This window comes from Mixophyes fleayi, chromosome 12 (genome assembly GCF_038048845.1).
Source record: "Mixophyes fleayi isolate aMixFle1 chromosome 12, aMixFle1.hap1, whole genome shotgun sequence".
NCBI classification, from domain to species: Eukaryota; Metazoa; Chordata; class Amphibia; order Anura; family Limnodynastidae; genus Mixophyes; species Mixophyes fleayi.
In genome coordinates this window covers 57,236,559-57,249,912 of record NC_134413.1, presented here as the reverse complement: position 1 = coordinate 57,249,912, position 13,354 = coordinate 57,236,559, and the positions used below count along the sequence as shown (strand labels likewise).

At 40.5% G+C, this 13,354-nt stretch overlaps 1 protein-coding gene across 5 annotated transcripts in view; it reads right to left on the bottom strand.

Annotated features, from left to right (window-relative positions):
- Positions 1-13,354, bottom strand: part of PACS2 (phosphofurin acidic cluster sorting protein 2) — a 410,192-nt gene that overhangs the window by 92,624 nt on the left and 304,214 nt on the right. For 3 of the 5 annotated variants that reach the window (XM_075192154.1, XM_075192150.1, XM_075192152.1), the window contains 2 exons: positions 5,879-5,929; positions 3,952-3,994 (listed from right to left, as the gene is read on the bottom strand). In XM_075192154.1, coding sequence (XP_075048255.1) covers positions 3,952-3,994; positions 5,879-5,929 — 94 coding nt within the window. The remainder of the gene's footprint in view (positions 1-3,951; positions 3,995-5,878; positions 5,930-13,354) is intronic. The other 2 variants (XM_075192151.1, XM_075192153.1) reach the window with 2 other exon arrangements.

Genomic DNA, 13,354 nt, shown 5'->3' with positions numbered 1-13,354 from the left:
GTACACTCATTAGTTCCTCAGCCTCCAGATACCTCTCGACCATCTCCACAAGCTGGTCTGCCGTTTTGGGGTCTCCATGACTTGCGCAGAGTTGCAGGCAGGGCCCTTAGATAGCGATCCATCACGATCCTTTCCACAATTTGGGGGCCTGTCAAAGTCTCTGGTAGTAACCATTTTTTGTAAGGTGGATTAGGTCATGCATCTGTGAGCGGGGAGGTTTATCCTCCTGGTATCCCCAACGTTGTACTCTTTTGAGCACGGACAGACATTGTGACACCTAAACAGGTCAAAATTTCCGCCTTCAATTTATCATAGTCGTTGGCATCAGTAACGCTGAGATCATAGTATGCCTTTTGTGACTCCCCAGATAGGAAGGGAGCCAGCAGGCCAGCCCACTGAACTTTAGGCCAATTTTCTCTTTCAGCCGTCCTCTCGAACGTTGTTAAATAGGCCTCTACATCATCTCCCTTGGTCATCTTCTGAAGAAAATGACTAGCTGGTATAGAGCTGGAGCTATTTGTGACTTCCGGGGAATCCTTGCCAAGCCGGTTTTGTTGCCTCAGGGACTCCTCAATGGCTTGAAATTGCCTGTTGGTCTCTTCATTGGCTATTTTCTGTAGCCTGTTAGTTTCCTGCTGAGCTGCAATAGTGGCCTGCTGTACCCTGGTAGCTTCCTGCTAATCTGCAGTAATTACCCTGGTAGCTTCCTGCTGAGCTGCAGTAATTACCCTGGTAGCTTCCTGCTGAGCTGCAGTAATTACCCTGGTAGCTTCCTGCTGAGCTGCATTAGATTGTACCAACAATTTGAACATATCTTCCATGTTGCCTCCCGGGTCCAGGAAAAGGGCAGAATGTAGCCTTCTTAATTAGCTGGCGATGTCCCGAGTTAGGGTTCATACGACTTGGTCATATAGCGTACGTTCCCAAACTGGGTGCCTGTCTCTTTAAATTTTCACATAGTCTTTTTTAGATTGAGACACTAGGCTTCGAATTCTTCTTGCCCACTGTAGCTGAAGTAGCCAATTTAACTTTATACGAACAAAGCACTTTCTTTGTAGAAGGGCACCTCACTTGACTTACGATGTGTGGCACTACAACACCCAGCATATATCACAAACACACTTGCACACTTCTGTTGTTTCAACACAGAAAACATCTACTTTACACTGAAAAAGATTTCCAATACATTTCTCCTTTTAAGGTCTCTTGCTCTTGGTTTATGCACAGAAGCAGGCCACACCCAATTTGTGCTTTGCAGACACACACTAATGCTTGGGTTTTTGTTTTGTTTTTTCCAGTCTTAATGAACACACCTGCTTTCCATCAATTAACACAACTTAGTCTTTACACTGCAGAAAACATTTTTGTCTGTGCCAATAATGTGCTCATTTCTCTGAGACTTCTTGCTGCTTTTTTGTGGAAGCCTCTTGGACATTGGGATAAACCACATCAACTGTAATGCAATAGTTGCACTAATCCATCTCTGTACACATGGAGAATGACTTCATAAACAAATTTGTATTGACTCTGCTTTAGAGCAATTAACAAACACAGTCCATGAAACACTTGATTCCTTTGCCTCTAACTGGTCTTTGCATACACTTCTGTCTTACCAACACAAATGGCCAGTTTTCACTGACAACTTTTAACTATTTTCAAATCATCATATATGCAGCAAATCTGTATAGACAGTATTTCACAGTAGGGTTTATTACTCACATCCACGTGGTTCTCGGGATCCTACTGTTGCTGTGCATAAACATTCCAATATTTAGCTGTCTTTGTCCACAGGATAAAACACGCATGTATTTCCACAGTGTCTGTCCCTTTAAACTTTCCAAGCACACACACAAACAATATAATAGTATTTAGTCCATAATGCAGGAATTATAGAAAGCAACAAAGGTCCATGATATATTTTAATAAATATACCACCGTATATGTTATGTTAATGCTCACCCCGGGGCTCAGCGACCCTGGGTGGAGGAAGTCCGCAGGCTATCCACCCGGTGGGAGGCATCCCTGAGCCCATCATTCTTCCCCCCCGTAGTGATAATTAAATAAAATAATAAAAGAAAATCAAATCTAAATCCAGGGGAGGAGCCCTGGAAAACATGCCCGAATCCTGGGGGCACTAAAACTAAACAAAGTACTCCTTGTGGGAGGGGTATAGCAGGGGTGGGGCTACACTCACAGATTTAGCTGTTTAAGTGCCTGGACTCCTGGAACCACCTACTATACGCCTATATATCGCAGTGTCCCCCAACAGGACATAAGAAAAATACAGGTTTTTATTATTCATCAAGCAAAGCAGATATAATACATATGATACATAATATAGTCCTAATATTGCTCTATTTTAAATCACCAGATGGCTGAAATGCTTTTACAAACTACAGGCTATTTAATATCAGTATACATGTATAGGAACAGTGCTTAAACACCCTACATCTAAGTAGTGTGGAAATATTACACAAATATTAACATGGCTTTATTATTTTTATACTTACATGGCTGCAGACATGTTTGCAATTTTTATGACAAATTAAACAAGTAAGTTATACAATAGTCATTTCTCTAAAAGCCCAGCACCATTTCTAAGTTTGCTCCATGTATCACAAATGTGATTGTTCTATATGTACGAGGTATGTCTATTAAATGACGAGACTGTGATTCCACCTAATAAACAAAGCAGTCAGAACCGGTTATAACTGCATAGGTAGTAACCTTGAACCTGTCTGAACCTGCATAACAAGTTGCAATAATCTATGATGTTCAGCTGATTGTGAGTCGCCATTTAGTTTGGTTGTGTTTTCTGTAGAGTGCCGAAAAAATGCTAAGTTTAAAAGTTCAATGTGTCAATTTGAAATATTAATGTTGTGTTGACATTCTGCAGCAACTTGACACAGATCCAAACCTGTTTCATACAGTAATCACTTGTGATGAGACCTGGATCTACAAATATGATCCTGAAACCAAAAGACAGTCAATGCACTGGAAAACACCGTTATCACCAAGAATGAAAAAAGGTCATCAAAGCAAGTCAAAATTCAAAGCAATGCTCATTGTTTTTTTCGATATCAAGTGTGCAATTTTGGAAGAATGGGTTCCAGAAGGCATAACAGTTAAGCAGCATTATTATAAGGAAGTTTTGAAAAAGGTGAGAGAAACAGTCATAAAGAAATGGCCGCAACTGTGAAAAAATGGTTTCTTTCTTCACCAGGAAAATGCGCCTGCTCACACAGCACAAACACATTACTACACTCAAACAGCCTCCATATTCGCCCAATTTAGCACCTTGCGATTTTTATCCTTTCCCAGAAGTTAAATCAGTGCTTAAAGGAACACATTTTGAGTCAGTTTATGCTGTAAAGAAGAAAACGGCAGATATGTTAAAACAAGTGACAGAAATTGATTTGCTCCATGGCTTCGACAAGTGGAAAACAAGACTACAGCGATGTATCAGTGCAAATAGGGAGTATATTTAAGGGGAGAAATATTAAATAAAGGTGAGTTATTTAATCAGTCTCGTTATTTAACAGACATACCTCGTACGTATTTTTGATTAGAACAGTGAGGGGTAGTCTGTGCAGTCTTTCTGACAAGAGTAATCCCTCTCTGGTTTTCTTTCATTAGAGAGATGTGGGCACATGAGATATTAGGGAGACTTGCAGTAACATAGGAAAAGCAGAAGGACACGGGAAAGAGGTGGGGAACACAGGGCAGATAACCGTGGATCATTTAGTATTTTTTATATTATGCTATATAGTGTTAAAAAGGATTAACTATTAAAATTCACACTATTACAATTCTTAAAGCTTCTGGGGGCCTAGGCATCCCCCAGGCCCCCAATTATTCTCTTCACATTTCCATTTCAGGACTTCTAAATTCCCACTTCAACCACTGTTTGTAACTATTTCCCCAGTAGCATTCTTTTCAAAGTATACTTACCCCTACAAAAGGTATAAATTTCTGTGAGGAATCCTCATCAGGACTAGAAGAAACAATCATAGAAATATTAGATTAGCTATAAAACAAGAATTGAACCATTAGTAAAACACTAAGGGGCATATTCAATTCCGATCCCGATCCGTGGTAACGCACGTTACCGCGGAAAATGCGCACTACTGCCGGTAATACGGTACCGCAATACCGCGGATTTTCGTACACAGCCCAATCCACGTTATTGCGGTACCGCGGATTAGGTTCGCGGCCCGTTTCGGCGCGATCCCACGGATTGGGATCAGAATTGAATATGCCCCTAAAAGTCCTTACACTCAAGTCAACATGCAGCAAGCACATATTTTGAAATTCGTTAAAAAGCTCAAGCACATTGCGTAGGTTATAATCATCAGTTGAATATTTATAAAATGAATGTCAAATCTTGATATCACAAAACAAAAAAAGAAACAGCTGATTTTCCCTCTGGCCTACTGTGTGTATGAGAGAGATATAGATATATATATTATATATATATATATATATAAATAATACACACAAATACATATCCACGCCATAAAAAAAAAAAAGCTTGTTTACTGCTTAAGATTGTGAATTTGATTTATTTACAGAAAATAAAAAATTCAAAAGATTACGCAGTTTATGGTAAAGAATACTTTTCAGAAATGAAATACAAATTTGTTAACTAATTTCACTTCTGCTGTGGTTTTAAAAGTGCAGGAGAGAAGAAAGAAAAGCAGCGACAAGACAGGTAAGTATTCAATGAATTGTTATTGATAATCACTTTGAAGTTGTCAAAAATGAATCGCAAACATTGAAAAACAAATGGTTTTAAAAGTTTATAACAAAAAGATTAATAAAAACAAATCATAAAAATGTAATTTGTATAAGTATTCAATTGTGGTAAATTTGCAGATTGGAATTCAGCAGTGTGCATGTTAATTGTAATCAGCAGTTTTTGAAAAATAAGATTTAGGGGCTGGGGGACTGGGGATGGGGAAGGACAATTAAGTAATTTGTTTGCAATCATGTTTTATTTCTTATTCTAATTTACCATATTACCATAACAAAAGTATATCTTAGTCAATGAACATAGTTTGGGTTATCAGTTACTATAAACTTATCTTAACATTTAAACAATACTATCATACATGCTGACAAATGCATTGCAACAAAAACAAACTACAACTAAGCTATTAACTTGTCAATATTAAGAAAATTATCAATTTGATATGAAGCTGATAACCACAACCACCACTAGAACAACATGCTAAAGCAGATTGCTGTGACAAGCTTGACAGGAGGAAGCAGAGATTTAAGCTTATTCAATTGTAACAATATCTGGAGAAGAAGCAGTACAGGCTGTAAAATTATTATTTTACCCACCAACAAAAAAAATCTTTGGTTATAGCAAAGCAAACAGATTTTTGAAAAATGATGTTGCATTCAAAAATAAAGCTTGGTGCTTTTAACCATTAATTAAATCCCCATATACACTAAAACAATGTTTAACTCTGCAAGCTATAGGATGCTGAAAATGTGCAAAGCAGTCAAATACTGTTGGCCAGGACAACCAAATAAGATAAAATATTATCCCGTACCACACTTTATGTTGCATGAAATTTTCATGTTTTGAGTGCCAAGTGCTTCCATCAATGTCATATATTGGATGAAGCGGTCTTAAGTGTCTTGTAAATTGCAATAATTTACAATACAGTTAACTATTAACAGTTATGACATTTTCTAACTTTTGTTATTGTAATTTGTAAAAAGTGCTCTTTCATCTTCTATTGAGTTATAAAATGACTTAGGTTAAACAATAAAAAACTATCAACCTCCATCTAAGCATCCGTAACTTGCGTGTTACGTTAAACAAAGCATATAAGTGCAGCAAAGGATAAAGAAGAAAATTGGTTACCCAGAGAAGACATGATACCTTAAGGTAAAATCAAAATGAAAACTTTTTTTCCTTTTCAGTAAGCAACCACAAATGGAAATAAAGGAAAAAGAAAAACGAAAAACAAAAAAAAAAAAAAGTTATAATCACAACATTGCTCCCACTCACACCCATTCTGTTAGAGACCAAAAACATTTTAATGATAGTAGGTAACAGTCAAATGTTAGTTTACACATTTGTTACTACTGGAGCTTTATTTAAATAATGTGTAACCAAAAATCATTATACTCTTTTGTAGTGAGAAGAGAAAGCACTGCTTTCCAGCCTGTTGTAACACACCTGCTGAAGCAAAAGGTGTTAATACAATGGGATTAACTATTAACAAGGAAAAATTTAGAGACAGAGCACAAAAGTCTCTTATTTCTTGTGGTGCTATGCTCTTATCCAGTATGTATGCATACTTTTAACAATAACTACAATGATTCCCTGAACAAAGCAACGCTGAATGTGGGTATTTTTATTTATTTTTTGCTACAAATGATGTGTGGATCAGGGTAAACAATATTTTGATTTATGAGAGGATATATTATCATGAATCTGCTGGTGTGCGTACAGTCTCTAAAGACCTACAATATATAAGTACACCATCTTGAAGTTGCCATCAAAAGGAAGAAGAAGAAATAGCCTACCAAAATGTATCTTGGGCAGGTTAATGACACAATTAGAGGCAACTCAGCACTAAGGGGAGCAATGTGAGTGTAATCACTGCAAGTTTAGAGATTACAATGTTATAAAATGCTACAAATGAATCCCCCATCTGTATGCCTGTGTGAATCCAGTGTTTGCATATAGAGTAAAATTAACTTAAATCACATCAGTTTGTTTGCTAATGAGAAAAGCAGCATTAGAGGCAGATCATTATTTTACAGATCACCTCAGATACTTGTTGCTTGCAAATAATCAGTTAAAAACAAACATAAATAAAGCAATTCGCACCAGAAACATCTTGAAATAGGAGACTAGAGTGTGAATTCACTTGAATATTTGTAGAATCAAACAATCGCTACTAATAAGTGGGGTGTGAGTGTGGTCTTTGTAATTTGATGATAAACTTTAAAATAACATTAATACACTAATTATTTACCGCTAATTTATTTTCATAGACCGACTCCTTGGCAGCCATAACTATGGATACTTTCCCTGACCAGGTTAGGCAGAGACCGGTAACAAAAAATTCACCCTGAATGGTATATAATGTAGCTCCTCCTCCTCTTCCGATGTGTCCAAGTGACTTCTCCAATTTTATTTATAAAAAATATAAAACACATTAGACGCATGGGTGGGAAATTGTGCTGCCATGGCGGCCATAACTATGAGATGTGCCAAAGCTAAATAGGGATGGCCAAACAATGAACAGATATGCTGCAATCTAAGGATTTATTTGAAATCTAAATTAAGAACATGTCATTCAAAATAAGCATCCGAGGTGGACAGATGATAATGACCAGTAAAAATATTAATAGATGACTCTCCAGGTGGTTTATAAACTATGCTGCAAAAACTTGAGCCTTGCTTGACCAAGATGTTGCCACTGCTCTATCTAAATGAGCACTGAGGACCTCTGGCACTTTGCATTACTCTTGCAGGCCATTATTAACCTCTCTAATCCAATTGGATATAGTTTTGTTATGAGGGAGCAAACACTCTTCTGGACCCACATGTAAGCCTGAGAAGCTGTTCTGACATCTTGAGTGCTTCTGTCCTAGACAGATGTATTGCAATTGCTCTTACTACATCCAGTGAGTGCATTTTTTTTTCACTCTCATCCTTATCATCATCATCACCATTTATTTATATAGCACCACTGATTCCACAGAGCTGAACTCATTCAAATCAGTCCCTGCACCATTGGGGCAGGGACTGATGTCTAAATGTCCAACACACACACACACACACACACACACACACACACACACACACACACACACACAGACTAGAGTCAATTTGTCACAGATAAGGCCATTGAATTGAACTCATGACCCCGGTGCTGTAAGGAAGAAGTGCTAACCACTTAGCCACCGTGCTGCCCATAATGCTGTTGATAAAAAAATGGCAGTACTATTTCTTAATGTGGAATCTGGACACTACACTAGGCATATACCATTTTGATTTCATGTCTGTATTTATTTTGTCTTCCTTTTATGTACCTGTTTTATGTATGTCCTGTTTACCCTACTGTGGAACCTCAAAAATTAATAATAATAATAATAATAATAATGTAGAATTTCTGGATTGGATCTATGTATTAGTCGCCTGGATCTGGAGCTCTCCACCTCGAGACCCCTATTTAACATCCTTTGGGGTCTAACACCCATCTACCTGAGTCTGAGGACCTTCATAAAGGCTCCAGGCATCGTTGGAGCAGTCGGTTCCCTAAATCTGGCCGGTAAAAAATAGTCTTTATGTCTTTGGGCTACCAAGGGCTGTTTGTATGTAGTAGGCATATTTTGTCTGCCATATTTGCTCCCTGACATACAGCTTCACACATCTTTAGTACCAACGAACAAAGGAAGAATACTTAGGCCTTCTATCTTGTGGTCAGCAGATCGAGTTACCCGTATAGGATTACCGTGTAACAATATCCGATTTGTCTACCACAAGAAAGGATCTTTCAAATGGGAGACTATTTTTCGAATGAGTGTACGCCACCCAAAGGCACAACCAAAGTGCTCTACCAGCCACTGCAAGTGGCATGTGAACAGCAGTCAGATTATGCTGTACATTGGCTTAGTTCTTTGTCAAAGCTTACACTTTTCCTTATTCTCATAAAGCATTGGATATTTCTGAATACTGTTGGCAAAAAGAGGATTGACTGCATACAAAAAACAAGTCTATTTTAGGATCTACTGAAGAACCATTTATGTTCAGTAGCTGGAGGTAAATTGCTGTTTCAACATCTGTACAGCTGCACACGAAGCTCAATTGTGTGTTGCCAGCTCTATATGGATGCTGGTCCCTCTGCATCCAACTGTCACCATCCTGAACCTAGTCGCGTCAGAGCTGCACAAACTGTTTACTCTATTAACCTCAGTAAGGGGGCGGTAAAATATCCTTCACCTCCTCCGTTGGGATCAATTGTTCCTTCCCACTCGCTCATTACCTACCCTAGTTAATACATATTCATCCACATCTCTCATGTCTGTCCATCATATACCGACTCAATTTACATTCTCTCATTCTTCTATTCACTTTCACCAGACTTCTCTCCAAACATCTCTTTCTTTCTCCCCTATTTCCCCACCACTACTTCATTCCTTGCTAGTCTGCACCCATCACACTACATAATCAGATATAAATCTCACACCCCCAAACCATCCTTGTGTGTCCTCTTTCTCACCCTGCTCCTTCTCACGGCTGCAGGTGATATTTCACTTCACACTGTGCCCGGTACAATCCCCACTATCTGCTCACGCTCCTTCCCAAAAAGTTCCATCCACGCCATACTTCCCCATCCAACCTTATGCACATATCTCACTACACCCTCTATTCAGATTTTAGCCACTAAATTCAACCTTTCATCTTACAGCACTGCCCTTTCAATTACCAGACAAACAGTGACCAAGAGGAAATGTCAACACCAAACCTAGAGGTATCTGAAGTAAGACCCCAGAACCCAGTGTCGAAGTCTTATAATTGGATGAACGAAAATATATTGGTTAATATTGTTTTACCACACGATTGCGATCAGTACGCCACATAACACGTGGGACGGCGCAATTGCACGATAAAATATGCACGCATACACTCGCACTCTCACATTCATTTATTTATATATTTCATATTTATAATGGTTCCATTCCACAGTGATTTATGAGCAGATGGTATTTCGTTTATAGTTATATATATTAAGGTTATATGTACACTTTATTTAAGGTTCAGGTTAAAGGAAACATGTCATGTTTAGTATCATTTTAATCCTCTGTGTCCGCAGTTGTCCGGTTCATTCGCCGAATGGATCGCACATTGCATACTCTAGTTAGCGATGTTAGGGAATGAATGTTTAAAGTGTTACTAACTGTGTATTGTTAATAGAATAGCTTAAACTGGTTTCTGGGCGGGAGAATCATCTGGAATGTTGACCCCCACCCTTGGAGGAGATTGTTTGAACTGACCTATGACCTGCATTACCCTGGACCCTCCTGAAGCCTGGACCTATAGAAGCAAGCCACATCATCTGTATTGTTTTCTCTGTAACACTGAGTGTATATAATACAGCTTTGCTGGGACCAGCTGCAGTCAGCTCTGACCACAGTCTTCTAGTTTGAAGTACTGTAGCTGGTATCAGTGGAGCACAGCGATATGTATGTATTTGGTATCGGCTGTACTGTATCATAATTACGTATTGAACTGCTAAACTTTTGCTAAATAAAATCGATTGTGGATTGGACCCACAAGAAATTGCTTAAACAATGCTTATTGGAAAACAATCCTGTGTTCATCATGTCTGCACTCAGCTGATTCCGATCTGCTACTACTGCCGGATTCCAGACCGCCTCTACTCTCCTGTGTTCAACGTACCTTCCCTCCGCTACTCTGCTGGATTCCAGACAGCCTCAACTCTACCGTGTTCTTCATGTTTCCAGTTTTACTTACTACTGCTTCCTGAGTATTGCTCCGTTGATTACCGGTTACCTTCCGTGCGCTGCACCAACCTGATTACCGCTTCCATCCTCCAGTGGTCTCTCCTCCTGCCGGCGTTCAGCCGTTCAGGTATCCCTGCACGTCTCCTTGACAGCCTGCTCTCCTGAACCGCGGTATGCATACTTTCCATTGACTTTGCTATTGTATTGCATATCCGTCTGGACTGTGTTGTGTTCATCTCCGGAGTCTTCTATCTACTGAAGCTATTGTTACTATTGACTTTGTTTTCTATTACCTGGATCGCTCTAGTGACTTTGTATACTTCTAGCAGCGCTTGTCAGTTATTATTGTATTGTGGATATCATCGTGGGATCAAGTTCCGTGTGCCCCGTGTTATCCTCTGCATTACATTCATCTCCTCGTGCCCCTCCTCACATATATATAGCAGTGGTACAACTTGCTGACGCAGACCACTGACTCCTGTTTCCCATTGGCACCAGTTTCAAATATCCTCTCACATAAGCAGTGGTACAACTTGCTGTACGCAGACCACTGACTTCCCCGTTACCTACTTGCACCTGGAATCCATTCCTTCACTATAGACAGTGGTACAACTTGCTATATGCAGACCACTGACTCTCACTACCTCCTCTCTATTCCTGGACATTCCTCCTCACTATAGCAGTGGTACAACTTGCTGTACGCAGACCACTGACTCTCCTCACGTTTCCTTGTCCATCTGGTTCCTCGTGCACATCCATCTAGGTTATTACCAGTTGCTGCTAGTCATAGACTTTCCTTGAGCATTCTCTCACCATCTGCTGATTCTCCTGTTCCGTTGTCACCCTGCTACCAGAGGACCATAGTACCAGCTATATTACTCTGGTAAGATCATCATCTGGTGATATCCTGGGCAAAGACTCCTAGTGCCCGTGACACAGAGCTGTTGTTCAGGTGTGTTTGTTTTCAGGTCACCATTTTATCGTGTCTCGTCAAAGGTTCTGTTCGAAGGGTGAACAGGATATAAAGAAACCTTTGTGTGAGGCATTCTGTTCTAACAAAGAACAGGGGAAAAAGACGTCCTATTGTATACATGGCAGGTATACTCGAAGCGAAAATAACAGGTTTTCGCGACATTCCCAATAGTAATCGCAAAGCTTACTGATAGTATCTGTAAGCGGTGCGATCGGACCGCATGGTTGATTGTGCAGCCGTGATTGTGACTTGGGAGATGTGGGAGGAAATACGCTGCAACCACTGATATTCATAATAAGTATCGGGTGCTAACAGTTGTAAAGTACTCAAACTAGGAAAGGTAGGGTATTGCGAAGTTGGTACTTGTCTGATCCCAGTTGTGTTAGGTCGTTTCTCTATTGACTATGTTGACAATCGTGTGTTATTGTTCAGTGGTACTCAGTAACGTGGAGTTGAGGGGACGTACCTGTGGAAATCGCCCTCGGCCAAGAAGAGATGGCCAATTGTGTGCTGCCTAAGGAATGGCCATTTGTTGCGGCAAAGTATGTTATGCATAATAATTATGGTGCGTACGCAACGACGTACTGCAACAAATGGGTCAATATGACCCGGGAGTGTGTGAAACCTTTCCCAAACATCGGTAGTTTCGAGTCAGAGGTGTTAAATAATTGTCACAACTTGAGTATATTGCTTACTGGTTTTGGCACTACTCACCAAAGAGGCGCGGAGTCTAACGTGTCCCAGGTGTTCACCAGGAACCCCCGCAAGGGAGTATGGTCTTAGCTGCAGGAGACACACAGGTCGCTGTCCTCAGAGGGATCAAACAGTGAAGTGGTAAGATGGAAACGGTGTCAGGCAGGCTGGGTCAGAACCGAGAGAATCAGGATATGCCACAGGGAAAATCCAATATCGTAGTCAAGCGTAGCCGGGTACGGGGTCAGAAGCGCAGGAGAGAATAGTCAACAAGCCGGGTTCAATACACAGGGAGTTCAGAATTAGAATGGTCAGCAACAATCCGGGTGATTCACAGGAGAACAAGGGAGGCACAGGAACGCTGGAGCTAGGTGGGACCTAATACTCTGGCACTCTCCTAGTGCCAGAGTGATCCTTAAATAGCGCTGCCTACAATTAGCGATGGTGGTGACGCTGAACACCACCGCCGGAATTACTGGAGCGCGTTCCGTTGCCAACAGAACGCGACCCGGAAGTGTGCTCGGTTGCCTAGCAACCGAGCGCTCTGCAGCAGTAGCAGGCGTCCGTCCCTGTGCGACGGACACAACATGGGGACGGCGCCTGACAATGTTAGAGAAAGTGAGGTTGAGTAAATCAACAAAAACAATAATTGAACATGATGACTGTTTAAAACTGTGGCAACGAGAAGGGACACGTGGCAAGGGAGTGCATGCTCAGCGGAAGCAGGCGTGGCGCAAAGCGCACACAACGGAAGTGAGAGTTGCAAAGTGTGGAGAACTGAGTGCATGCGCGCCCTCGCCGCCAAATGCGGTTGGGGTGGCAAGTACAGCCGATACCAAAAATGTTAAGAATGTAACCAGTAACTTGTATGTTGTATTAAGCTATGTTAAGAGTAAGGTTTCAAAAGAAGAAAATGAACCCACCATCATTTCAGCCATTCCCCATGCCAGTAACATGCAAGTGGCATCACATGGACAAAGAAACAGAACGGTTCCACCAGCAGGGGCAGCGGCTGAAATTGGTGAGAATAATGTAGAGATTAACAGAAGGGGGGACATCCATTATACTGCAACAGCAATTCCAGCAACTAGTTCAGAATGTAGTGATTTGGTAGGTTTGCATCCTGTCCGCACAATAGCAGTTCCTAATGGGAAGGCAGACAGAGATGGCGTAGTTCCCATAAAACAT